The sequence below is a fragment of the Dothidotthia symphoricarpi genome, assembly GCF_010015815.1.
Source record: "Dothidotthia symphoricarpi CBS 119687 unplaced genomic scaffold P153scaffold_2, whole genome shotgun sequence".
NCBI classification, from domain to species: Eukaryota; Fungi; Ascomycota; class Dothideomycetes; order Pleosporales; family Dothidotthiaceae; genus Dothidotthia; species Dothidotthia symphoricarpi.
Window position 1 is genome coordinate 749,779 of NW_022985009.1, and position 26,900 is coordinate 776,678.

Genomic DNA, 26,900 nt, shown 5'->3' on the forward strand with positions numbered 1-26,900 from the left:
TTCAAATTCCGCATCGGGTCTGGCGCCGTCGCTGCGTGCCCCTCACATGACATGGGCGCTGTTGCACTTCACCAAACGCCGCTGGAATTGCATCTTCGCATGAAACGACTTCGCATGACATGACTTCGTCTTCACGTACGCCCTGCCGGAATTCCACTCCAAGTCCCATTTCTCCACCAGACCCCTGCCCGCGTGAAGTCGCTGTAGCTGATGCCTCCAAATGGCAAGTGTCTCACGAACCCAAAGCGAAAGTAATCAGGCGTTTCCCCAGCGCCTCTCGACCACGTAAAAGTCCCATTTGCACCCTGGACTCGCTCGACATCATTTACAAAAACACTGACACCATCGTACCCACGCAGCAGACCTGTCCACGCAAAAGTGATAGACGTGCTGTTGATGACAGGTACGAGTATCGTCGGGATTCCTGAGCCAAGTTGCGCATCACCTTGCAGTGCAGCCGCCGTCTGGAGAATAGGATCAAAGCCCCATCGTGCGATGCCGTTGATGAACAGCCCAACAAGAATGCCCTGACAAAGGAGACTGGCTCGCGTTTGTAATGCGGTACCAGGAAGAAGAAGTAGTGCGAGGATGTAGTGATGGATCCTCAGCGAGAGGCGTGGAATGGCGAGGCATAAAAGCAGCCCGAGGCCGAGGATCGCGTACAACCCTAAGTAGCGAGGGAGACGTCCTTCGCGTCGCAAACACCACGCTTGAAAGAGCGCAATGGCGAACAAGACCAACACGATGATGACAAGTGCGGTAACGGCTCCAGGCTGTTGGTGGAGATCGTGTGTGGTCAAGCGTTGGAGAGGTATCTTCTCAAACGTATAGGGACTCATCGCTCCGACCCATGCCCCACCTAGCCATAGCACTGTTGTTTCAATATGAGCTCTGCAGTGAAGTAGTGTTTTGCGGACGCTGAAACGGTACATCAGAGCCATGGCGAATGCGGCAGGTAGAAAACGACCGAGTGTTGTGGAAGCGAGTGCCGGGTAGTTCGAGTATGGTGGTGGATCAGACGCCATGGCGATCTGAAAGAAGAGGATTGTAAAAATAGGAGCGAAGAATGCTGCCGGGCTTGAAGCAAACAGAGAAAATAGCGCCGAGAAGACGACAGACAGTATAAGAAGATCCCATCGAGGGTCTTTACAGGTGCTCGAAGCGTCAACAACAGCCCTGGTCTGATTGAAGCCAAACGACATGGGAAATGCCGCATCGAAGCCCACGCTCAAGATGCCGTTTCTTTGGATGGAGCCGTATCCAACCTTCTCTCCCAGCAATGAAACAACTCCGCAGCCTCCTTTCCCGTTGGTTATGACACCCACATGGATTGCTGCTGCGCATATAAACGAATCTCCTCGATAGATCAAAGCATCGTTCCCTGAAACATCTGATGCTCCACCCACAACAAGTGATCGATAGTTAATCACCTTGTCGCCGATCGCTCGCGGGTTTAGGACTTGGGCACTGGTACAGCCGGCGGGGCAGTTGAATGGGAATGCAGAGTCGTCGAATGGCAGGCAGTTGCGGCCGTCGAGGCCACAGCTTTGGGGGTTGGGCCTGGGGTATTCAGCACGCTTTCTGAAGGGGGGTCTCTATGCTACCATACCACAGCTGTGCAACACAAGATAGCCTCACTGGCGCTCCAAGGCCCCCGATATTACTAGGGAGACTGTAATCGCTGATGATTACTCCAAATAATACAATCCATAGCAAGCACGCTATACAGTATACGCAGATTACAGCTAGTTTTGGTAGACGCGTGACGGTACGTGCAGGAAACGTCTGTACGCGTTCAAAGAACGGATCGATGCGATATGCCCTCGGCGGATCGGGACCTTTGACCCAACTGACGACTTTGCGGCTGCACCGAATGACAGGCGGAGGCACCTTCTGTTCAATCTTCTTCCACCGGGGAGTAAAGAACGATCGATTGCGAGGCACAACATCCTCAACGTCCAGACTCTGCCTGGTATCCGGCGTCGCCAACTTCGAACGCGACTCATCTGGTGAGTCACTAGGCGTTATTTGGTTGACGCCACGCTCGACGTCCATGGTCATGTTGGTTTCTTAATCACGTAGAAGCGGCGCTGAAGATTGTCCTCGCAGAGTTGTCATTGTGAAAGCAGGTCTGCCGTGTCTTCGAAACGACTGAACACTAGACAGTGGCGGGACGTCACGGCTAGCATCATAGATTCTTGATGTTCGCAGATCGCCAAGCCCAAAGCGCGCCGGAGCCGCCTTAAACATTGACTCCAGACACCTTCGATGTATGTCAATCACATGAATATGTGTAACTTGTCAACGAACAGCCGTCTTGTGAATAGTTTCATTTTAGCATCATTACTCGGTCGCTGTACACAGTGCTCATGAAGCGCTATGGAGTTGGTATCATGCATCAAAGCTCGGCCTCCCATTGTCTGTCGTGAAACTCAAGGTAAGATCTTGGTTTCATCCTCCGCCCGCAACCGGTGCTTATCCATAGGCACGGGAACATCCCCTGAATAACCAATCTCGCCCTGCGCGTTCTCCAGTTTCCGCGTCACTTTGCCCACAAGCCGTGCAATCCAGCGATCGTTCGCCATCACATGCATTGTACTGGCCCCAGCTTTGCGCATGCCCACCGCCGTCTTGTTTGAGGCCTCCTTGAATCCCGTATCGACTTTTCGTAGGAAAGCCTTGAAGCCTTTGTCGTCGGAAATAGTGTTGTCGGACGCGACGCTGCTCACCTCAGTCTCAGAAGCGTTGCCAGCAACGCTTGCCGCACTAGCACGCTTGAGATCTCGCTGCAGTCTTGCTTCCTCGAAATCTTTGTCGCTTTCTATGACCTTTGTTGCCTTGACAAGCGCAGCAACAAAATTGAGCAGATCTTGATGGAATTGTGCTGGAAGATGCGCATGCCCGGAGATGTGCATGCTTGCTTCGTCTTTGCGGCGCCTATCAAGTTCCTGTTGGGTTTGTATCGCCTTAGGAGTGCCTTCAAGTTCCTTGATCACTTGTTGTATCTCCATATCTTCGAATTCAGTCAAGATCTTGGGCATGATGTGTTCGTGATGTGGGAATAGGAAAACAGGTATCGAGAGGATGGCATCCGCACCTCCTACTCGAACCACCTGTTTAAGTTCGACGGCGTCTGGAAGTGCTCTGTATGCCATGACATCGGACATGGTGAAGTGACATTTAATGTCGTTATTTGTATTTACCGGGAACTCGGTGGTGCTCAGAATCGATCCGAGTTCAACGGAGAAATTGGCATCTGCGCACCAAGCAGAGATACGAGCCTCCAGCCTGCGGATCTCCGCATCTTGTCCAGTGTAGTGCTTGAAGAGGTACTTCCGCATCAGACTCACAAACCACTTGCCTGACCCAGCTGCGGTAACGGAACTGAACTTGACGGGGTGCCAATAGCAGATCGGAGTAAGCATTAGCCGATAAAGAAACGGAAACCGGTGCAAAAACTTCTTGATTTTCGGATGGCTAGTCTTACGGAGCGTCGAGACCCGAATCGACTTCGCCGGGGGGTGAGGTATCGAAGGGCTATTGTGGAGTCGCGCACATATCGCTGCTCGCAAATCGTCTACGTTATCCGGATCTAGTCTGCTGTCTCCCTCTTCTTGTTTGGAGGCTTCTATCAACGCTTTCTTTGCTATTGCTATGTGGCTGGTTTCTGCGATGTGCTGGACGTACTCTCGGTACTTGATGTTCGCCGACTCCTCGTCTGGCGACAATTGCTTCACGGACGCGAAGGCCGACTTTGTGTCATGAGAGTCTGTTGGTATCTCTCCAGCCGTCATGTTCCGAACCATCTCCGCTGGACGGGGCATATTGCCATCACGCGCGACCGTTGCTGCTCTCAGAATAGCGGTGTTACTGACAAGGACCGAGTCATCGTCGTCTGGTTCAGGTATACCGTACTCAACAGATCCAAAGGTGACCTCCCAATCCCCTCCTTTCACATTGGCGTAGACATCGTCTACTTGAATTTGTCTGAAGAGAGGTACGGTGACTTTGTCTACTTGGATGGCGAGTTCAATTTCATCTGATAGCTTTATACCCGCTTCTATTCCGTGTGCAACAAGGGTCAACGTCGAGAGCGACAATGTGAGGCCGCGAATGACGAACAGACCCTTGACTTCGGTGTCAATTTCCAACGCAGGTAGATCGAAGAAAGCGATTTGATCATTGATAAAGTGCAGATCTCGGAGGAATGTCTTCCTCAACGTGCGACGGGCAAGGCCGGCAGGAGCATCGAATTGGAAAAGGCATGTGATGAGAAGTGTCGGCCAGCAGAAAGTAGCAAACACTCCGTATAAAAGCCAAGAGGTCGAGCATACGAAATATGTCAAGTTGATTGTGGCGAACATAGACCAAACTGGGGCGAAAGGCAGGATGCGGTGACCATACGAATCCCCAAGCAGTATTGCGTACACCAGTAACGGCGCACCGGAGAGTATCCATCGAACAGGCCAGGACATAGATGTAGCGCCAAGTAAGACGGATGCAAGGAAGCAATTCGCAAGCATACGCTTGTCAGTAAGCCCAAGCTTCGACGCAGCCGTCGGCGCAACAGACTTGCGTTCCGGTATGCGTACCGAGTCGCGCTTTTTGGGTGAGTCCATGGCGGCCAGGAACGTGACACGAGTTGATGGGAATGATGGAAAGATGAGTTTTTTGTCGCTTCGTAGATTGTCAAGTGGCCATTGCGATCTGTGAGGAGGTAGTGGAATAGGTTGAGGTCGCCTGACTGCAATCTTGTCTTGTAGATACAATTAGCGGCCAGAGAGCTGTCATTCACGGTTGACATGTATGTGACGTCATTGTTGCGCAAACTTTAGACGCACATGGAAGGCACGAGGTCACTTCCAGACAATAACCATGATTGACTCGTTCCTGTGCCTGTTTGATCGCCCTGCCCATGTCATCCATGCATGTCTGATCAAATTTCCAGGTGTGGGATGCATTACTCCTTAATAGGCAAGGCGTCTCCCGGAATTGGAAACCAACCATCTGCTTCATCAACGCCCTGTCGGCACAAACAACACGTCTTTTGAGACGTCAAAGGGCAGAAGGGATTCTGTGAAACCATGCGTGCGTGGCAAAGTAGCATCGAAATTGATACTCTAACACAGCACTAACGTAGCAGCAAAGTGGTTTTGTGTCACCTGATAGTGACGATGTGGGCCGGTGTAGTCTTCGACTTGATACTTGCACAAGATGGCAGGACCAACAATACACTAAAATAGATATCCACAACAACGACAAGAACTAACCACTCGTTACAACGATTGCTCTACGATGCTTTTGACATCACTTTCAAACGCGCACTATTCCCCGTCTTCACCCGGACCGGTTTCTCTTTTCTCACGAAACACTCACCCGCCGGATGACCCTCATCACAAGTAACAATCCACTTCCCAATACCCATTTCTTTGGGCGCTCTCCTCATGCCTCGTCCTCCACCACCCACAATAAGATTACCTGGCCTGTATGTCTCGTCTGCGAGCATCCGCTTGATCACACTGGAATGTATGACCGCTTCGCCAGGAATATCGCGCGTCTCGCCTTTGGGAAGGGGCCAGATGATAGCTTTCCAAGTCCCATCTTCGCGGAGATCCATACGTCGGAAGGGTAGGTATTCCATGATGTTCCAGGAAATAACGCTCGTAGCGCTAACGCCGTTGTTGAATTGGAGTACGTCGTGCATGCGACCTTGCGTCGTTGCATAGTGGAGATGTCTGTGGAATTTGGTATCTGGATGGTTGAGATGGTGGTCCGGGACATTCTCTTCATCTACAAACTGACTCGTTGTGCCATTTACGAAATCGGCTGGTTTGTTCATTGCTGATTTGTCACGAGGGGAACCCCCATCGGATGATGGTACCGGAGAACCAGTATCGATCTCGATAGCAGGGATGCCGACTTGACGGTGTATTTCCACAGCCTCCGATTCATAATCGCAGCAGTGTAGCATTTCAAGCTTCTCTTCATCAAATTGGAGTCCAGCCTTTTGTGCTTCGTAAACCATCCAGACGAGTGGTACGTGGCTCAATGCCGCATCGCGTCCGTCATCCAGTGGCCAACCTCCACCAATGTCCTAGTTATATTAGTTTTTGAGTTACCAAATCTCGGTCGCGAGCGGAACTTACAGCATGGCAGCCAGGAAACCACACCTCCCGAATATCTTGTTCACCATTGTCTTCATCCCAGGAGTCGTTATTGTGGATGGGGTCTACTGACGTTATAGAAGTTGCGCCAGAAGTACGACCGTTTCCATCCAGATTGAATGAATAGCTCGGGCTCCGACTGCGTACTCCAGAAGTTTCGTGAGGGTTTCTGAACCGCTCAGGCGGTGCCAAAGTATCGCGGCGTCCCCTCTCTGGTTCTTCGGTCTTGTCGCTATGTTCATTATGATGATTATCGCGGAGTGCCTGTTGTGCACGACGATGCTTTTGATGTCTCTTGTAAAGCATAGATTTGTCCGGCTTTTCTTGTGAGATGAGATCCTGACGAAACTTTGCACGGCGCTCATCAATTGAGACAGCATGGCGGATAACTCTGGCGGAACTCCTGGCGGTGTATGGCAACTTGCTCCGCTGCATCCAAGCGCTCTCGAAGTGGGGAACACTGTTGACGGTGTCGAAGAGGCCAAGGAAGCGAATCGGACGCACTGGCCGGCTAAACGTTTCTCTGAATGCGCACATAAACTCCAAGTGTTTCTTCTTGTCTGCCTTGTTGTCTTCGCTGGTTCCCTCTATTCGACACTGCCACTTCTGAAACGTTCTTGAGTTATATGTCAGTTTGTCGAGTCGTCAAGGAGCAGTTACAACACTCACTTCCATGCAAATTGGCACATCTCTTCGTTACCGGCCTAGGTGATATAAGCATTCTGCAGTAATCGGAGACGTTGCGAAAGACTTACAGATAGAAGACCAACGTGATCCAACATCTCAGCAAGGAACCTAGCAGTGTATGCACCTCTGGAAAACCCAAAGAAGAAGATGTCGTCACCTGGCGTATAGTATCTCATCAAGAACTGCGAAGCAGGTGTCAGTCTGATTATGCATAATGGAGGATTGCAATCTGTGCAGTGATCTCTCGAGAACTGTATAGCCAACAGGATCACCGACTTCTGCAGAAAGGGTACACTTACTCTGTACCCGGCCATTACGTGCAAGTCAAAGGAAGTGCCTGAACGAACTTAGTCTATATCATCATTAAACCTCCAGATTGCTCACCAACAGCACTATCCTTGGCTTTTGCGTACCATGATTTGAACTTTTCGATCCGACCTGTTCGTGTCATTGTGCCGCCCGCATTCGTAACATAAGTCCCAATGCCAGGTTGATAGTAATGGAATTGGTCGTCGCCATCGCGGTCAAGCATGCGATAAATCTTCAGGATGTTGCTATCCGCGTCGGTCCCGGAAAATTTGTTGCCAGTACCGTCAAAGCAAAGAACAAATTGCTTGCGAGGATGGACTCGCGGTTGCGTTGGATCTTGGTACTCCATGTTGTCGCGCTGGGCGTAAGGATGCTCTTGAAACCAGGCGATGTGAGACCTTGGCTGGTGGGTATTACATTCAAAGTCGCAGACTTGGCAACCGTGACAAGGAGTGATGATGGACGAAGGAACTGGTCAAGATGTCAAGATGGAGGGGAAACGTAGAGACACTGATTCGTACGATTGGGTGACGTATTTACTTTTTTCTTTGCATCAGACGGAGTATGAAGATCACTTTCCCAAAATGTGCGCAAGAGCTTCCCCCCATGGTCGATAGAGTCGCCCCTGTATCGTGCTAGTGACAGGTAGTGTATGCTTATCTCCGTAGTGGTCACCAATTGACATGCTACTCGAGTTCATGCAGGCGCGTATGCTGGAGTCGCCAATTCCAATGTTGGGATCTCGAACCTAGCGGCGCATGGCTGGTCGCATGTGAATGCGTTGCATTGCAGCCGCTCAACAACAAAACACGATAGTCTCCTGTTATGTCGACAGGTTCATTCGACTGCCAGGCGCACACACGCCAGGCTACGCATGCATCACGCGATAGTGTTACGGCGAGCCCGAAGAAATAGCGTCGGGAAGGGCATGTGTACGCAGCTATGATTCAATAGTAAGCGATTGGTGCGTTGATCTATTGAGCACACGCAATGGTGCTGACCAACGACGCGATCGCTGGCGAGCGAGTGAGATAGTCTAGTGTCCATGCCCTAATTTGGCGGTTCGGCGATGTTGGGAAAAGCATTATGATTGCATGTAAAATCTTAATATCCTAGGGTCCTAGCACGGAGCTTAGTACCCTGTGCTATGTACCGAACGGGACTGACAACCCCTGTGATCTGCGATCGTGACAGCAGACGAAGACTAAACAAGGATGTGGGGCCCGCTCATCGATCTCTGTTCCGGTCGCGTATCGTCCCAGCCCCTCGCACCAACAGGCATCCCTCGTGGCGGGTACCTTACCCGTGTCTCCTCAGTGCTTGCCATTCTTCTCCTTTCTATGGCAAATTCGGAATCATGCACAGGCGACGCAGACGGCGTCTCGTGCTTATCATCTTACACACAACGTCGGCATTGGCTGTGGTGGGCAAAGCAAGCGTACGTGCCTCGAGCTCGAAAATTGTACACTGCACCGTCGATCATCTGCAGGCGATCCACAACTTGTTGCAAGTCCGATCCATCTTGGTGAACTTTATCACACTATTCGCCGGCTGTTTCTCGCCCGACTGAGCTTTGCAAATGCGCCTTACCCTCTTCCACTCTCCCAAGCTCCTTCCACACTAGCAAGACAGCCCCGTCCAATCGGCGCATGTTGCGTTCTGCGTTCCACCACCATTGGAGAAATTGAAGACACCCGCAGTGGATAGCCCAGCTGCCTATCGAGTTTGATCAGTGTGGATGCTTCTCCATGAGGTTGCGTTTAGCGACGACTGAATCGCCATTGCCATTCACTCCAGACACGACCAATGGGACAAAGCCTGGGCACACAGTATCTACACAACTATCTCTAGCATGCAAACACGGACCCGGTACCACACGTTCTGAGTGGGTAGCATTGCGCAGCTGTTCGGCGACCGCCTATGTTGATCACTGTGTTTGTAGTTGCCAGCAATGATCACTATGCGTTCCGTCCGAAACTGCTCAATATCGGCCTCCCCGATTTCCGCAAGTGCGCCCCCGCGTGAAGTTGGTTTTTCCAAAGCAAGTGCTCTTTCCCAGACCTTCTTCATCCAGCTCCATCCTCGGGCTTTGATCAAACTTTCTTACCATCTCCCCATCTTTCCAACGCACCATTTGATATTATACTACTCACGTATTCTTATGGGATGGCTTCCAGAATGCCTAGTCAATTGCGATCTCTATTAGGTACTATCAGGAAGAAGCCAACCCAGGCAAGCGATGGAAGGTCTGCGGAGGCAGCTAGCGGCCTGAAGGATACCCGAAAAACCACCATAACTCAAGACATTAAGAATCTCGGTATCAAGAATGCTAAGTTCGCGGTCGAGGCTGTCACAACATTGGCTTCTGGCGAGCCTTTGGACGACAAAGACCTCTTGCTTGAAAAAGGCGTCGAGATGCTCCAGGGACTGCCACCAAACAGCGGTCTTAGCCAGAAGGTGTCCGATGGCTTCATAGCCATGTTATGGAATGACCTCCCTCACCCCACACCCAGCGCGGCCGGACCTTCGACTCGATATCGGCGGCACGATGGTGGAGGGAACAGTTTGTGGAACCCCGAGATAGGAAAGGCAGGTTCGCCTTATGCACGAAATGTCCCGCCTATGAAACCCAAAGGTCAGTTTGCCGGTTTGTGGATCAACTCGTAGCTGCTGACAAATCGTACCAGGCCCATGTTTACCAGACGTTGAAGACGTATATGAGGCACTTTTGAAGCGCAATGGTACCTTTCGTCCACATCCGTCTGGCCTGAACCGGCTGTTCTTCTCGTTTGCGACTATCGTTATCCACGAGTGTTTTCAGACCTCTAGAAAAGATCCCTGGATCAACGAGACCTCCAGCTATGTCGATCTCAGTACACTCTACGGAAACACAGAGAAGGAACAAAAACGTGTGCGAACGTACAACAACGGCCTCATCTATTCCGACTCGATCGCGTCCGAACGCATCATGATGATGCCTCCCGGTGTTGTTGCGGTGCTCCTTATGTTCTCTAGGAATCATAATCACGTCGCCGAATCCTTGTTTTCTGTCAATGAAGATGGCAAGTACAAACCTTGGGACACTCTTGACGACGAGGGCAAAAAATGGTCAGTACTGCCGCTCAAACCCTTTCACGCGGTCCTTGGTTAATGTGATATCACAGGCAAGATGAGGACATCTTCCAACTCACTCGGAACATCAACGTAGGCTTCTTCGCATCTGTCGTCCTGCGGGATTATGTCGGAGCAATTCTGAACACTCCGCGAGCAAATTCGGAATGGTCTCTCGATCTTGGCAAAGAAATCAAGCAAGGTGGGAGCCGCGTAGAACGAGGTACCGGTAGCCACGTATCCGTCGAATTCGCTGTTCTATACCACTGGCATGCTGCCCTAAGCGCCGCAGACGATAGGTGGATGGAAGACATCATACGATCCGTCTTCCCTGACCTCGTTTCAGTCGACGATGTTACAGTTGAGATGTTCCATGAAGTCATGAAAACTCACGGCCATTACTTGATGAGTAAACTGCCCCACCAGTGGACTTTCGGGGGCCTCGAACGAGGCCCTGATGGGAAATTCAAGGACAGTGACCTCGCAGAGCTGATGAAACAATGCATCGAGGAGCCAGCGCATGCATTTGGTGCACATGGTACACCATCCAGCTTGAGAATCGTCGATCTGATGGGCCAATTGCAGGCTCGTGATCTGTTCAATGTGTGTACCCTCAACGAGTTCCGCAGGTATCTCAATCTGAAACCTTACGAGAGCTTCGACGACTGGAACCAAGACAAAGAGACCGCGAGAGCTGCAGAGCTTCTTTACGGCCATATCGAGAACATGGAGCTTTATCCCGGCTTGATGGCCGAATGTACGAAGCCCGCTATGCCAGGAAGCGGTGTCTGCCCCGGACAAACTACAGGACGAGGTATCCTAAATGATGCCGTTGCCTTGGTGCGCGGCGATCGATTTCTCAGCTATGATTTCAACAGCAACACCCTGACACAATGGGGTGCCGCACTGCTTTCGGAAACTACTCCAGGTGCATACGGCGGTGTGTTCCCAAAACTGCTTTTCCAAGGCCTTCCCAGTGCATTTACAGGCACCTCGACCTATGCCCTGCTGCCATTTTATACTCCGGAGACTGCCATAAGCATTCTGAAGGGAAACAATATTCTGGAGAAATACGATACAAAGCGACCTTCGAACGAGAACGAGATTGTTAGCATTCAAACTCAAGAAGGTTGTAAAAAGATCTTCGAAGACCGTGACAGCTTCGTAGTCATGTACCAAGCAGCGATTCGCAATTGTACCGCTGGACACGACTTCATGATTGGTTGGGATGATGCAAAAAGACACGATCAACGTTCCAACATCTTGCATAAAGTCTTCTTCGAAGAGGGTTTCGAGAAAAACATTAATGAGTTCTTCAGCACCAACGTGAGGAGTCTCATCCAGAAGAATTCAGTCCAGGGACCCAAGGGCAGAAAGTCCATCAACATTGTCCGAGATGTGACAAACATCACTCCTATCCTCTGGCTTGCTGAGCGGTTCGCTCTCCCGATCAAGACTCAAGACCAACCTCGAGGCCTTTTGTCCTTACACGAAGCTTTCACAGCCTATCTCGTGCTGTTCATGTACCAGAGTTTCAATATCATACCAGCCAACGAATGGAAGTTGAGAGAAGGTGCAATGAAGGCTGCAGCTCCACTGCGCTCTATCTTCGAAACTCATTTGAAGACGCAAACGGGTATGATGGAAGGCTTCGTGGATTGGATGGCCAAGGGTAGTGCTTTTGAGGTGGGTCCCCACGCTGATCGCATCTATCACGCGCTTGCAGACAGCAAGCTTCCTATCGGCGACCAGGTAGGAGACTGCATCGGAATGGGAGCTCCTGTTGCTGGCAACATTACACAGCAGGCTTCCCTTCTGATCGATCTCTACCTCAAACCTGAGTATGAACAGTACAAGAAACGCATTATCGAACTTGCCCACATGGATCCCGCAGCATCGGACCGCGAGCTCCAGGGTTTTGTCTATGAAGGTATGCGACACGTTGGAGTTGTTCCTGGTCTGCCTCGTGTTGCTACCAGGGACATTACCGTGCTCGACGGTATCCGCGGCCCGGTAGAAATCAAGAAAGGACACACAGTGCTTATCGCAACTTCCAAGGCGGCAATGGACCCTATTGCGTTTCCCAATCCCGAGATTCTGAACCCCCATCGATCGTTCAAGGAATATACACTCCTTGGCCATGGCCTTCATTTCTGCTTCGGCGCCCGGCTTGTAGGACCGTCGATCGCAGCTACACTGCGTGAAGTCTTCAAGCTAAGAAATGTGCGTCGTGCACCTGGAAAGCTGGGTCGATTTACGATTACCGAAGCCAAGCTAGCCGGGATCACGATGAGGCACTACGTGGATGCCAACTCTAAAGAAAGTCCTATTCCCACGAGTTTGACGTTACATTATGATGATGAGACTGTGGTGACAAATGGTATCAATGGGACGCATCGTGCCAATGGAGTCAACTCTGCCAACGCTGTCAATATGGAGAAGACAAACGGCATCAATACCTATGCGAACGGCACCAACAGTCACACGCATGGCGTAAATGGCCACATGAACGGCAACGGACATGGAAATACCAATAGTCACTAGGATCGACGTTCCATGATAAAGTTCTTGTTGTGTGGTACAACTACGAGAGACGTGTGACTTTTCAAATATACCCACGCGTGCTTGCGGGCAGGCTAAACGCTCAGTAAGGTGATGGTTTAGATGTTGGTGGTTATTGGCCACTGGAAGATATGAGAAAGTGAGCAAACAGGATGTGCTGTAGTAATAAATGAATCTTATATCACATTGTCGTCGTAATATCTTCATGGTCTATTGCAGCTGTGAACTCCGTCATTTTCGCTTGGCCGCTTTGGTATTAAAAAGCGTAGCATCCATTTATAGAGGCTCACTGTACAGTATCAGTAATGGCGGTTAGCCCTGAGAAGGGATTTGCTAGCACAAAACGCATGAATGGCTATTGTTGTCGATATCATCTGACAGCGCTCAAAGCCTGCAATCCTAACAACTGGACAAAACAATGTTTGTTGCCATCTCACTCAACAAACATTTTACAAAATGAGTTAAGCTGGGAAATTGGCACTTAGACTTTTGGCCCTCATGTTGATCGCATGAAGTAGATCCGAGTAATAAATCACATGCCAGCATTGCTCCACTCTCCACGTGGCGGCCTCACATCCGATGTCGTCTCTTTGAAATTCATTCTTAAACGTCTCCTCCCGCCATAGTAGCGTATACCTTGAGTATTTCTCAAGCTATCGTCCTCCACGTTGTTTGTCTCATCCTGGATCCTGGGTCTTCGACTTGGAAATCCCAAGCTAGCTCTGAGTTCATGACGATGGGTAACAATTAAGCGTTTGAGAGACTCGCATTGACTTTCCAGTCGGTATACCGCATCCCCTCTGCGAAATATCATCTAGTCGACGCAAATCGGATTGGTCGTTGTGAGTGGAAGAGACAGGTGTCACGCACACCAAAAGCTCCATATCGTATCGCGTTGTGTGCTCTACGCCAAAGGATGTTTGATGGAAGGATCATACGATGATGAATCGCCAATCAGCAAATTCCATCTTCGGTATCTCAAAACACCTGTGCGATCAGAATGCACTCTGCAGAGAGTCCATGTCAAGAGAAAGCAGTAATTCATGGCTTGAAGAACTACTCCACTCATGACATATTGTTTAGGTGCCGCCATCGAATCGGAACCATGTCAATTACACTTATGAATACTCATTGTTGGCTCACCCGATGTTGTGCTTGTCCTGTCCTAAATCAGCTTTGTTCTCTCCAACGAGATCGTCTGAGACGCCACCCACCATTTCTTGATCAATCCAGCTTCCGCGCTTGCTCATTGTCCTTCTCTTCCATTTTTCTCTATTCTCATCGTGACGTGTTTCCCATCCATCATCTCCAGCTGCTCTCGCTGGTGACATCAGCTTTGCGTGCGTTATATCGGAACTGATCCGACTCGGGTCCACGAAGTCTGGAAAATGCGTAGTGTCCGTACTGTTACTAACACCCCAAAGACTGCCGTTTCCAGGTGCAGTAGCATTTCCCCGAGGCATCACACTGCTAACCTTCCCGGAATTTGTCTTTTCTAAAGTCAAGCCTGTGGAATTCCCTCTTTGTTCATGCTTGAGTCGCTGACTGACACTATTGTTCGATGTTGAACGAACTCGTACAAGCTGAACAAGCTTTCCAAGTACAGAAAATTCCAGTTTCAACTTGATCGAATACACAGCACCTTTTAACGAAGTTTCTATGAGGTAGAGATTCGCGAACTCCACGCTGAGGATTGACAGGTCCAAGATGATGATCAAAACGTTGATGGCCAGAAGTTGATACATCGTTTTCCTTACGCTTGCATTCTTCAAGTGCCCATGTTCTGTAGTTCCATCATCCAATCTCCGCCCCTCATCTTGCACGGACTCCGAAAGGCGAAGTAAACGTATCGTTTCGCGAATGTAAACTGCTGAGAGGATAAACTCCTGGACAAAGAAGCCGACCATCTGGATCTTTTCCATAATGGAATAACCATGAACAAAGCGTGCGAGTCTGGTATCAGATAGCGAGTTCGAGTTCGAGCCAAACGTTAGGACGGTCGTGGTGGAGTGTAGAAGTACGCCGTTGATGATGATCATGTAGAGTGTCCAGCGAGTAAGGCGACGCGAGGCAGTAACAAGGTGGAGTCGAGACCATAAAACCACGGATTGACCTGTGACCATAGCATACCATCCAAAAGTAAGCATTACGACGGCGACATAGCCTACATCCTGGTTCGGATCCAATACTCGAAAGAATTTAATCAAGAACCCTAGCGCATAGAAGATGACACCAAACGCAGAAATAACAAGGCTCCAAAAGTACACACCACGAAATCGCTGGAACGTAACTAAGATAAGGACAAGAAGCTCCACTGCATTATACAGCGCGAGCCCCAAAAGGAAGGCAAGGGTAATCTTGAGGTTGAGAGAGTTGCCTGTGTAACCTACACGGATTAGCTTGCTGTTCCAAGTTCAATTTAGGGATTTGATTGACATATATACCTCCCACGATGCCAGCACCTGCAGAATCGAGAGCACCTTGTGCTGGCGCTGATTCGACAGCAAGCATAGAAGTCGTAGCACTCGAGGTCGCAATCGTTGACTGCATCGCGTGCTGTTTGGTCTCAGGTCGATGTGCAACCCAATGCACATCACGCAACGTCTTTTAGGGTCGTGACTGACGAGGTACACCTCTGAGGTCACAGCCTCTGCAATAGTCAGCCGCACAATGCGACCCAGATGCAGGAGAGCAATTGACAATACGTGACAGGATTCAGTGACAGGTTTGGTGCAATTTTTTCGACAGCACATCGACAGTTACAAGTCGCGTGGCTCGAGTTCGGCCCAATCAGTCAAGGAACGAGCTAGTATGACGTTTGTGACCCACTCTAGTAACGGCTTTGGGTTGGCGCCTCGACGGGTATTGGTTAGGGGAATTGTTTAATTACCGTTGATACTTGCACAACTGCATACCGAGCAAGGAAAGATCTTGACTAACCCGCCTTTCGAAAAAGCACACAACCTATTATATACCTATGGTCGATCGTTACGTCAACCACGACATCAATCTTCCGTCTACTCCAAAAGTACGTCTAGAAGGAGATGTGAGCCCCAGTCCAGATCAGGCGATGATATCTCAACTGTCAAAGTCATAATGGCGCTCGCGAGGATAGAGGCAAGAGAAGGAGCTGTGCATCAGGGAGTATCGAGTCAAGCAGCAACTTGACATCATCATCAACCTCACGTCTCGTAATAGAGGATTTCTCGGCCATCTTACGGAGAGTGAGTCTTGGGAAATTAATGTTCCCGCAACGACGGAGGAGCGAAATCACTGAATACGATAATCTGATTGAGCAGCCCCGGAACACATATTTAAGAGTAAATTTTATACTTGACCAAAAGGAAATCCTTTTATATAGACTACCTTCTTTCTAGGCTAGACCCAAATCTATTTCCATTTGCTACTGGAATAGTTCCAAATTTAATCTCATCTATTGAAATAAGTCAAATTGGAAACCCTCAATAGTTCTATCCTGTTATACTTTCAGGCTAGAAGTTGTGAAACTTCGCGTTGAAACTTCAAGCATAAACATTTTGTCAATCTCAACGTTAGATCGATTTTTCATCTCAAGTACTAACGGCCAAACCAATCCGAAACCGAGGGCACAGCAACAGGCCAAAATGAATCCAGTTTTGGCTCTCAAACCGCTAGCATCTGGATTGAAGATATACGGCAAAGTAATACTCACGACGCCGCTGGCTAAGTTCTGAATCTTGTGTGATAGAGCCAATACCTCCAACGTCGAGTCAACGCACTTTCTAATCGCTTCAATATCCCACTCTCCAGAGTTCGTAAAGCTGACCTGCTGAATGGAATCTGGTATAGTGAAAATGATATTCAGGGCTCAAACTCATGACAGTATTTGAGTCTGGATACTGCAAGTCAGAAGATGACTTTGCACTTACTAGAGCGTTAACATACCCCGTGTACGGATTAACCATGACTTCTCATTGTATGATTCAAGAGCCGCGTCAACATCATTATAACGTAGACTCGGTGCCTTAATGTCAAGTAACTTGTACCACTCTTTGATTTTGGGGTCTTCTTAACCAAGCTATTTTCCATGAGTTAACACTTCTCTTGTACTGTAGATGGGGAATATATACATCAACTGACTTACCAGATCAGACACAACTCAGCTTCGGCAACCACAATGATGACGTCTGGATCAGAATCAACCCTCGCCAATACTACTCGAATAACCTTGGTCGAAGCATCTGCCCTAATAGTTGGCGACGTTCTCGTGGCTATTGCTACACTGTTTGGGTTAAGCTCATAGCACATGGCGATGAGATAGGCTATGCTACTTCCTGATGAGACATTGTGATTAGCCATAGCCAGTACAGGTAAAGCCTGATGTAGGCATCAGTTCGTCGAAATATCAAACCTGATTGGAGACCGACATGCACGGCCTTCACTGCTAGAAGCAGTTTAATGCGCATAGCATATACATCGAAAGAGGTATTAATCGACCAGAAATCTAATCCAGCAACTGACTCCCGGCCTGAGATCTGGTTGATTGCTGCCGAGCGTCAAAATATGTACAGTACGATGAAGGCCTGCATATTGATCAACTGATGCTCAATGCTAGGCGTTTGAACTCTGCTCATACAGTAAAAGGGTTTGATGATCAGGTTCCTGTATACGTGACTTCAGTACATACTAAGTCGCAAATCTCCGGGCAGCAGTGGGCTAGCCAAGGGTACATATCCAACACGTATCCCCAAGAGCACGATAGGCAGAACATAGTTCGAAATCAAAGAAGGTGTTGATATGAAGAGATATATATTAGGCAAATCATCGAGTTACATATATCCAATCCTCGAAATAACAGACCCAGCATTCCCGCAGGCGCAATATACATCATCTCTACCAAAACACCCAAAATCATTATCGTCTCCCCGTACTTCGTTACTCATGACTTCCGGCTGCTCCTTCACACAAAAAAGCGTCAAATAGATGATGAAAACTCCAACGCCAGCGCAAGAGGGGGTAGTCCAGAAGTCCAGATGCGAGACGTAACGAGGCGCTAAATGAACAACAGGAAATCTAGACTTTTCCCCTTTCCTAGACAGTGTTGGCGAAATATTGACCGAACACCTACCAGACTAACAAGCAAGAGGACAACAGGACCAGACAGAGGGTACCCTTCGACCTGTGCTGCCAATGGAGACCTCCCAAATAGACGCAAAACGACAGTCCGAAAAGAGAGGGAGAAAAGAACATAACACGACACGGCCGAGCAGCAAAGAAGAACAATCCCAAAACAGAAAGCGCGAAAAGAAGCGAAAGACATCAACACTCAATACCCTGAGGCATCTGTAACACAAAATCGCTGACGTTCGGAAGATCCCAGGCCGAAGATACCACGAATGATATCATGAAAGGTCCATCTTACGCAGAGGCCACTGCAATACTAGCATGAAAAAAGAACAAAACCAAGGAGGAAACGATGCGTGGCGTAAGGATAACATCAATAGAAATGCAAAATCGCGCGAAACAAACATAACTCTTTACCAAGATTTTGTCACTGCGTATCGTCTCGCGAGTTGCATATCTCATTGCGTGGCTCAGCGCCTCTCCAGGTCCAGCATTGTGTTGACCAAGTCAAGAATGACCTTCAGACGAGATCTGTCCTGAGAAGCATCCACGACAAGGGCTAGATACGAAGCTCTTTAGACCTTCTTAGTCTTTTTACTAGATCGTGAACTACCAGCACCGCCAGATGCCCATAGTAAGAACCCTGATGGAGCGGGCTTCTTGCGGGATGAGTGAGAAGAGCTAGGGGTAGGAGTCACATCTATAATGGCTGGCGGTGGGGGTGGCATGCCATAAACCCCAGGAGGCGCCATTGGAGGAGGTGGTGGAGGAAGCATTATTTCCACAGGCATGCCCATGGGAATTACTTCCATAGGCATACCCATTGGGGGAGGCGGTGGCGGGATTGACATTGCGCCTTGCATCGAATCACGCTTCGGTCTCTTCTCTCTAGGAACCTTAGTTCGACTGGTTGTAAAGTTAGCCCTTGTTTAGATTGCACAACATGATTGATGCAGGTGTTGTGTAGTGTTTTGAGCTTGACGTACACTTTTGGAGGAGGAGGAGGAGTCTGGCTTTGATATGAATAATCTGGCCATGAATACATTGCTTCGGGAGGCCCGGGGGGCGGCGGAGGTGGAGGGGGAGGGGGGAGTATCTCTACGACAGGTTCCGGAGGTGGTGGTGGAGGCGGTGGGGGTGTCGGTTCAGGCATTGGCCACATGTGCATGGTAATCGCCCAGTCGGGCTGGAGGACAACCTCCCAGATCTGGGGCAGGATGATCTCGCCGTCAGGACCGACAAGATCGTAGTGGCCTTGGTGTACATGAGGGCCAATCACATCGACGTGGAGGAATGCCTGTTTGATGAGTTCTTCCATGCCCTGTTAGTCGTTAGTACTGTAGTGCCAAGTTCGATCTCCGCTCATGTTTACCTTCCAAGTCTTACATAAATCGAACGGGAAGCTAAACTTGCGGCCGACAGCATCCTTGAACTTGATCGGCGGCGTTGGAGGCGGAGGAGCTGCCAGCTTGGCTGCTGCTTCATCGGCGATCTTCTGAGCCTTGGCGAGCTCCTCCTCAGCATTCTTTTTCGCCTTTGCAAATTCCTCTTCAGCATTCGCCTTTGCCTTTGCAGCCTCTTCTTCAAGGTTCTTCTTTGTTTTTGCAGCCTCTTCCGCGGCGTCCTTCGCAGCCTTCTCAGCTGCCTCTGCAGCCTCCTTCGCAGCTTTCTCTGCAGCCTCTGCAGCTTCCCTCTTCGCTTTTTCTGCTTCCTCTGCAAGCTCTTTCTTTGCCTTTTCAAGCGCTTCGGCAGCGGCCTGGGCCTCGGCGAGTGCTTTTTCGTGCGCCTTCTTGGTGGCTTCTGCCTCGTCTGCAGCCTTCTTCTCTGCTTCTTCTCGTGCCTTTTGTGCCGCCTCGAGCATGATCTTAGCTCTCTCAGCGGCAGCTTTCTTATCGGCGGCTACCTTGGCGGCGTGAGCATCGTTTGCAGCTTTCTCAGCTGCGCGTATTGCATCTGCCGCAGCTTCTCTCTTCAACTGTTCATCCTTTTGTGCAAGAATGAGCATTTCAAGCTTAGCGAGCTTGTCTTCGTTTCCTTTCTTCTTCGCCTCTGCGGCCTCGGCCGCAGCATCTTCAGCAGCTTGCCTCTTCGCCTTTTCCTTCTCGATGCGGGCCTCTTGCTGTTGGATGAGTAGATTTTCAAGACGGGCAAACTTGGCATCCTCGGCAGCCTTTCTCGCCTCCTCGGCAGCCTGCTTTGCCGCCAGTTCAGCTTTCTCGTCTTCGTCTTGTTTGCCGAGCAGAAGCTTCTCGAGTTTGGAGAGCATGCCATCTTCCTTGGCTGTGTCGGGCGGCGGCGGCGGTGCTGTGAGAGCCAACTGGGCGACCGGAGGTGGCGGCGGTGGTGCTGCGGCTGGGGGTGGTAGAGCGTCTTGCTCAATTGAGCGCGGCCTAGGAGTTGGCCTCTTCGAGACCAGATGCTGCGGTGGAGGAGAGGGATGCTGTGGGTGTCCGTATGGCGGGTACATGGAGGGCATGCCAGGTACGCCAGGCATTCCGGGTGTTCCCTGCATTCCAGGCGTTCCGTAAGGAGAGCCATACGGAGGATAGTAACCTGGAGGATACGTGCCGGGAGGATAGTTACCAGGGGGATAGTTGTTTGGAGGATAGTTGCCTGTAGCAGAAAACGGCATCATCTCTCCTGGTTGCGGGGCGGGGGGCATAGAGTTGCGATGGCTACGAGAACCGCGATGTCCCACAGCCTGGTTGTGAGCTGGGCTGTGACTTGGATGAACTCCGTGACTTGGATGACCTCCATGACCAGGGTGGCCAGGGTGACCAGGATGGCCAGGATGGCCAGGGTATCCAGGGTGGCCGGGCTGACCCGGTTGACCTGGATGACCTAGATGACTCGGTTGACCTAGATGGCCTGGTTGACCCAGATGACCTGGCTGACCTGGGTGAGCTGAGTGCCCTGGATGCCCTGGGTGACTGGGTTGACCGGGTTGACCAGGCTGACCAGCGTGGGCTCCCTGAGCTTGATAATCGCCAAAGTAGCTACTGCGGTCCGCACTTGGAGGCGCTTGTGTGAAGGGATTGGGTTGTTGAGGTGCAAATGGATTCGCGTTGTAGCCGTACTGATCCTGGTTCCCAAATGGAACCAGTGCACCCGCGGGCGATGCCGAGCCGCCCGAGTAGGGATTGTAGCGGGGATCAGACATCACGCTAGGGGCATACCCGCTGGGGGCGTGCTGGGGGATATGGGCCCACTGCGCGCTGGGGTGGTGAGGCGGCGCCCCGGGACGCGGGGCTTGCGGGGCCTGTGGCGCATAGCCCGGGTAATCGTCGTGGTCTTCCAGAGTGTCGTCGTGGATAGACTGAGGCTTGCGTCGCCGCTGTCGATGCCCGTGTTCTAGTGCACCTCTGCTCTGGCTCCTGCTCCTGCTCCCGTGGTGAGACGGGGCGTCGGAGACAGGGACGTGGTGGCGCGACGAGGGACGACGAGATGGTTTGAGTCGCGGCGCGGGCGGTGCGGACGGTGCGGACGGCGGTGCGGGGGGAACTCCACGATGGTGCACGCGTGGGCGAGAGGCAGAGTCGGACGGCTCGATCTCGTCAATGTAGTCCCACTCTTCGTCTCCTTGGCTATCGTCGTCCTGACTGTCGTCGTCTTGGCTGTCCTCGTCCTCTTCCTCGTCCTCCTCCTCGGAATCGGTATAGTCACCCTGGCTATCCGACGACACCTGCACGCCTGACGAGTCCTCTTCTTCACTATAGTCCTCGGCCCCCGTGTGGTTGTTGACGGTGATTCCTTTCCGTACGAGTCTGATGGTAACGTTAGTGTCGCCTCTGTGAGAGCCGCGCGAGGGAGAAATCGACACGCTCGAGGGGGTGGTGGAGCGAGAGGTGTGGGAAGACGAGGAGGCAGCACGACGGGTGACTGTGCGGTGCGAAAGCGACCGCTGGGACGAACGACGAGACATTGGGCGCTGACGATGGGGAAGGGCTATGACTAACGGCATGAGGCTGGCTGTGGGTGGAGGAACCGTACTCGGGCCCGGTCTTCCACAGACGAGCCGAGTCCGGTATCCGTTGTGTGCGGAGTAGGTGCCTTGTGGCTATCAGGGGGGCCGTCGTGGTGTTGGGTTGGGACGGGTTGGGCTCAGGTGAGGGTGCGTAGTGCGTGGTGGGGGCTGCTGCTCCCGTGGTGCGGGGTGAACAAAGGCCTGGCGTGGGTGTTGACAGCCCGCCAAGTGGGAGAAAGCCGCTGCACAATGGCTGCGAGCGCGGGAGGAGCCCTGCTATATAAAAGGTACACCGCAGCAGATGCTAGACGAGACGGGAGAAGGGAGGGGTCAATTGTCGGCAAAAACAAACGTCGCAAGGCTGATGGTGATTCGACAGGCGGTGGCAAAGTGTCTCGAACAGGCGGCGGCTGTTTGGGCAAAGCACTGGGCAGGATCGTGTCTGTGAGGCCCCTGTTGCTTGCCTGAGATTGGTGTGTGAGATGTGCGGGTGATAAGCGTGCTTGGCCTCGATGCACGACACAATCGATAACAACAAGTTGAGCGACGCAGACACCAGACGGAGGAGACGATGGGCGATAGGACGGCCTGTGTCAGGTGGCTGTTCGAGCAGATGCACTTGGACGTCGAAGCGAGGGCTGTCGCACAAGACAAGACGCGTAAACCAGCGGGCAGGCGAAGGCAAGACAAGACCTGCTGACGAGGGCACGTCTTTTGCGTTGCTTCTTTGGGGCAGGCCGAGTTTCGACTCTCCTGGCGTTGCTTTGTGCGCTATCGTAGGATGGAGTTGTGGTTGCAAAAAAGCAACGGATTGGGTAACAGCGCGTGTGGTGTTGACGGCTGGAACGCTCCTCAGGGTCTACGCCAGACTCTCCGAATCAAATAACAATGTGAAATGTGAAGTGGTTCGGAAAACATTGACATAATCTGGCTGGCGAACAGACGAGCAGGCGAAACGTCTAGAAGCAAGAGGCAGACGCGACAATGCGGAGAACGTGCGACGGTGCAGGTGCGATTGCACCAACGGCCCCAATTCTCCATCTATTTAACCAAAAACCCCACCGTACTACCAAGAGCCATAGCAGCGCCTCATGCGTGGATACGTAGTCATCACCAGCAAAAAAGACCCCCATTTCGACAGAGCATGCAGCCAGGCGCCCAGATTCAAAATGGGAATGCTACGTGTTGGAACGGGTAACTTACAACCTCCCCTCCCTCCAAATCACCGGTGAGCCCAACACACGCCAGGCAACCCCAGTTGGACCCTATCCACTCTCAACTCACACGTCGCCCTGCAGCTAGCATACGCGGGAACGGCACACTCGATCTTAAAATTCGCTACTACACACAAATGCCAGCTCAAATTCCTCATTGAGCCCGTTAGCCTATGAGAAGAGGCCACACGTGGCACATCGTCGCACGTCGCCTGTGTTGGGCTTGCATGCGAGGCTCTACGGCATGCATGCATACATGCAGGAGAAGCACTGGGCCATGTGGAGTCGTCGTCTCGAGGAATGAGAGTGCACCACGTAGCAGCCGATTCACCGATGCAATAGCGAAATCTGGAGTTGAACCTGAGGAGTTGCACAGGTAGGAGGTGGGGAGAGGCGAACGGCCTCCGCGAAGGGGTTCTGTTTTCGAAGTTGCACCATGGTTTGAACGCGCTTAAATGAATGATAAACAATCGATTTCAAGTGTTTCTAGGGTAAACAAGTAGATAAAGTCGAGCAACACAATACACAAAAGCAATCGGGTATGAACAACGCCAGCCAACTCCACATTTACTTGACATCATTCCCAACTCCCAACACCTCAAGGAGCACGTTAGCAAACGTACTGACAACCCAGAGCGTAACCAGTCCCCATCCAATCACCTTATCCATTCGCCATCGCCTCATCGGCACCGCGACGAGCAGGCCCGCAAGCGTGACAAGCAGCGTGGCCCCACTCACTATCAACGTCGTGCTAACCACAATGTGATACGGGCGAAACTTGACTGGCTGATGAGGATGTTTCTCGTGCCGATGCTCGCCTTTTGTCAAAATCATATAGCTCCCACTTAACCCGATGCCTAAGAGGATGTTAAGCATGGGACCACCGAAACAAGCGCTAAGAGCCATGACCGGGAAGCCGAGCCGCGCAACAGTAATGTCAGCAACCAGATCACCAAGCGAGTTTCCTACGGCAAAGATGGTGAGGCCGAGGATGGCGTCACTCATGTTTAGAACAACGCCAAGAGTACGCAGAACGCCGACTACTTCATTGGCAATGGTGCTGATCCAGGCAATGGCGACGACGAAGCCGAGGAAGCACAACAGGGACCGCCAGCGCGGCGGCCTGTTCGGGCTAGTCGTGACGAGTATGAAAGCTAGCATGCAGAGTGATGCAACGAGAGAGTATAGTGTATGGCGTAGAAGGGCATGGACGTCTTCGGGTTGGAAGTTCACCCAAACGACCAAGACAATGAACCAAGGTGCGGTAAAAGTTTGCACAATCACAAGCCAACGGTTCCATTCGTTCGGTTCCGAGGAGGAGGGGACAGTAGGGAGTTGTTCTGGGGACTGGAGAAGGTTGTCTGCGGCAGTAATGAATACCTGAGGTGGCTGATTGGGTGATGTCGCAGCACTAATGGATCCCCGGTGTGTTTGTGGTATCCCGGCCTTGGTCGAGTCGAAAGAACCGCCTGCAGCCAGCATGGCTAACGGACTGCGATGTTGTGTGTCTAGGCTCCCGACGGCAGGGGTCAAAGGCGGAGGAAGCCCGAAATCTGTAGGTAACCCATCATCAACGTCGTCCTCGTCCTTTTGCGGCTCGACAACGGGAAGAGTGATGGTCAGAAGAAACACAGGGAGTCCAGCGACTACGCCTAGCAACTTATCCCAAAAACTCTTGTCCGCCCAGTTTGTCATGGTAGGAAACAGGGTCGACAAGAGGATATGCGGTGGAGGAAAAACGTTGGACGGCCACCATCTCGGTGTCTTGGTCACATCACGTGCTCCAAACGAATCTTTGTGAAATGAGGACTGAGGCGATGCGCTAGGCGGAGGCAGATGTAGGCTTGGTGGCCTTGAAGAGTCCCCGGCCAAGAATGGATAGTCGGTGTAGGCGGGGAAGGGTATCGGGGGAGAAGCAGTGCCATGAACAGCCAACTTGAGGTTTGGAGGCTGTGCGTGCTGACCAGGTTCGAGAATTGGGGATGAAAGGGGACTCGGGGTTGTCGTCCCTTGACGCACCGGTGAAAGGCCCTGGCTATCTTTATGAGGAGGTGCCAAACGATCGGGTGAACGGTGCCTATGTTTGTGTGGTAGTAGACTCGGTGCTCTGGATGAGTGCTGGGAGGGCGGAGGAGAGAGGGAGATGGTGGGTGACAGGGGAGGCATGTTGTTCGCATATGGTCTACGCCGTGCATCAGGGGTTGCTGGACCAAACGTGATATGAGGTACTGAGTGCAATGAACTCGGATCGAGACGAATGCTGTCAAGGTCGTTAGTAGATACGGCCCGTATGCGATGTCCCATGTTGTGCTGAATGTCTCGTCCAGGACGAACAAGGCGCGGTTCGGTGTCGGGAGCTGTGGATGCCACAGCAAAAGGGGGTCGAGGTGCAGGATCAGAGGCGGTAGAGATAAGGTCCTGTTGCTGGACGGTCGTGTAGGTTGGGTCATCCGAGTAGCGTCGCAAGTTGATGGGCATTGACTGAATGTTCCTCGACTTCTGCAAGGAGGAGAGCACGGCTCTGAACTCCAATGCGCCAACGAGACTGGGACGGATGGGCGTGTAAGTGCTACGTCGCAGTCCGATGGGGGGCCTGCTAACGCGCATGTTGTTGGTCATCTCGCCCATCCAGCGCTCGAGGTCCTCTTCGTTTTCATCTGCGTCCAAGGGGGAAGTGCCTGCGCGCTCCAGGGCCAAAAAATCATGTTCGGACATGCCGCGCACGGGTGTTCTGGCACCCGGTGTTGCAGGTGTTTCCTCGTCGTCGTGATACTGCGGAACATCTTCCTCGTCCCCACCAGGCATGACATACTGGCTTCTCATGGCAGCCGTTTTGAGCCTCCGCGCGCGTCGCTGATTGAGCCACCAATGCCATGCCACGACAAATACGACGTAGAAGAGGTAGAAGGCGACCATGGTGACGGACTCCCAGAGGTGCAGCTCGCCGTCGGCGATGAAGCCCATGCTGAAGGCAGCGGCGACGATGAAGAAGCCCACATCGCGGACGAAGCTCCTGCGGGCGACGTTGAAGGGGCGGATCAGGGCCATGGAGCCGGCGACGACGGCGGTAATGAAGCTGGCGGCGCCAATGAGCTCGCCAATGGCCAGACTCGCGGCGTGGGTGCGGAAGGCGGCAAAGGTGGAGAAGACGTCGGGACTGCCGTTGCCCAGGGCCAGCAGGGTCACGCCGGCCAGGCTCTCGCTCATGCCCAGCATGCCCGAGATGGTGTTGAGGTTGACGCAGAAGAAGTCGCTGGCGGCAATGCCGATGGTGCTGAAGAGGACGCCGAGCCAGAGGGCCAGGACGGTGAAGGCGACGGGCTTTGCATGGGGCAGGCGGCAGTAGTAGAAGGAGAGGTACGAGACGACGCCGGCCTCCTCGTCGGGGCAGTTTGCGCGCACAAAGGCGCACTTGTCGACGGCGTGGTGGACGAGGCGGCACTCTTCGTCGACGATGGCCAGGTCGCGCGCGAGCAGGCCGGGGCTGCCATGCTGGGGCGCGCGGGCGTCCTTAGCCCAGGCGAGCAGGGCGATGAGCGAGACGGCGAGCAGGGTGAGGGCGAAGGGGCGCGCCGAGTAGCGTGGGCGGCGCCATGTGTGCACTGTGTCGAGGAAGGTGCGCGGGTTCATGGCATCGTCGGGCCTGTGCAGGCGGGATTGGCGGGACTGGGCGTGTCAGGCGATGCTGCGATGCAGCCGTGGTGGTGTCGAGGAATGCGCGCGACCAGGTGCACGTCGAGGGAGCGGCGGAGCGGCAGCATGGACACGACTGGCAGCGGCGCGCGG

The 26,900-nt window shown here is 52.0% G+C and overlaps 7 protein-coding genes across 7 annotated transcripts; 1 reads left to right on the forward strand and 6 right to left on the reverse strand.

Annotated features, from left to right (window-relative positions):
• Positions 1 to 131: 131 nt before the first annotated feature.
• P153DRAFT_281094 (uncharacterized protein) lies at positions 132 to 2,055 on the reverse strand (the record flags this gene model as incomplete). Its single annotated transcript, XM_033663124.1, has 2 exons — positions 132 to 1,560; positions 1,610 to 2,055. The coding sequence occupies 2 exons, from the start codon at positions 2,053 to 2,055 to the stop codon at positions 132 to 134; spliced, it is 1,875 nt and encodes a 624-aa protein (XP_033528307.1).
• Positions 2,056 to 2,247: 192 nt separating this feature from the next.
• On the reverse strand, positions 2,248 to 4,824 carry P153DRAFT_362951 (uncharacterized protein). The gene has a single exon (XM_033667260.1). The coding sequence runs from the start codon at positions 4,617 to 4,619 to the stop codon at positions 2,433 to 2,435; it is 2,187 nt and encodes a 728-aa protein (XP_033528308.1). The 5' UTR covers positions 4,620 to 4,824; the 3' UTR covers positions 2,248 to 2,432.
• A 437-nt stretch (positions 4,825 to 5,261) lies between these two features.
• On the reverse strand, positions 5,262 to 7,509 carry P153DRAFT_330549 (uncharacterized protein; the record flags this gene model as incomplete). The annotated part of the gene is made up of 6 exons (XM_033665432.1): positions 5,262 to 6,094; positions 6,147 to 6,780; positions 6,834 to 6,868; positions 6,920 to 7,033; positions 7,151 to 7,188; positions 7,236 to 7,509. 6 exons carry the CDS (start codon positions 7,507 to 7,509, stop codon positions 5,291 to 5,293), a joined length of 1,899 nt encoding a protein of 632 aa, XP_033528309.1. The 3' UTR covers positions 5,262 to 5,290.
• A 1,829-nt stretch (positions 7,510 to 9,338) lies between these two features.
• Positions 9,339 to 12,992, forward strand: P153DRAFT_392547 (heme peroxidase; the record flags this gene model as incomplete). The annotated part of the gene is made up of 3 exons (XM_033671158.1): positions 9,339 to 9,795; positions 9,848 to 10,268; positions 10,325 to 12,992. 3 exons carry the CDS (start codon positions 9,339 to 9,341, stop codon positions 12,813 to 12,815), a joined length of 3,369 nt encoding a protein of 1,122 aa, XP_033528310.1. The 3' UTR covers positions 12,816 to 12,992.
• Positions 12,993 to 13,972: 980 nt separating this feature from the next.
• P153DRAFT_280794 (uncharacterized protein) lies at positions 13,973 to 15,383 on the reverse strand (the record flags this gene model as incomplete). The annotated part of the gene is made up of 3 exons (XM_033663096.1): positions 13,973 to 13,993; positions 14,048 to 15,219; positions 15,278 to 15,383. 3 exons carry the CDS (start codon positions 15,381 to 15,383, stop codon positions 13,973 to 13,975), a joined length of 1,299 nt encoding a protein of 432 aa, XP_033528311.1.
• Positions 15,384 to 19,119: 3,736 nt separating this feature from the next.
• Positions 19,120 to 19,374, reverse strand: P153DRAFT_274152 (uncharacterized protein; the record flags this gene model as incomplete). The annotated part of the gene is made up of 2 exons (XM_033662927.1): positions 19,120 to 19,257; positions 19,309 to 19,374. Coding segments are annotated over 2 exons (204 nt in total), but the record flags the coding sequence as incomplete, so codon positions are not given.
• A 4,204-nt stretch (positions 19,375 to 23,578) lies between these two features.
• Positions 23,579 to 26,882, reverse strand: P153DRAFT_362957 (sodium/calcium exchanger protein-like protein). The gene is made up of 5 exons (XM_033667261.1): positions 26,840 to 26,882; positions 24,005 to 26,780; positions 23,805 to 23,971; positions 23,742 to 23,774; positions 23,579 to 23,711 (listed from the first exon to the last, which is right to left on the reverse strand). Exons 1-5 carry the CDS (start codon positions 26,873 to 26,875, stop codon positions 23,682 to 23,684), a joined length of 3,042 nt encoding a protein of 1,013 aa, XP_033528313.1. The 5' UTR covers positions 26,876 to 26,882; the 3' UTR covers positions 23,579 to 23,681.
• Between the last annotated feature and the right edge of the window lie 18 nt (positions 26,883 to 26,900).

Excerpts from the sequence above, each read along its gene's own strand:
- P153DRAFT_362951 (XM_033667260.1), bottom strand. The coding sequence starts at position 4,619 with ATGGACTCACCCAAAAAGCGCGACTCGGTACGCATACCGGAACGCAAG.
- P153DRAFT_362957 (XM_033667261.1), bottom strand. The coding sequence starts at position 26,875 with ATGCTGCCGCTCCGCCGCTCCCTCGACGTGCACCTG. Across the intron at positions 26,781-26,839 it reads GCTCCCTCGACGTGCACCTG|TCCCGCCAATCCCGCCTGCA; the intron begins GTCGCGCGCATT and ends TGACACGCCCAG. Across the intron at positions 23,972-24,004 it reads GGTCATGGCTCTTAGCGCTT|GCATCGGGTTAAGTGGGAGC; the intron begins GTTTCGGTGGTC and ends ACATCCTCTTAG.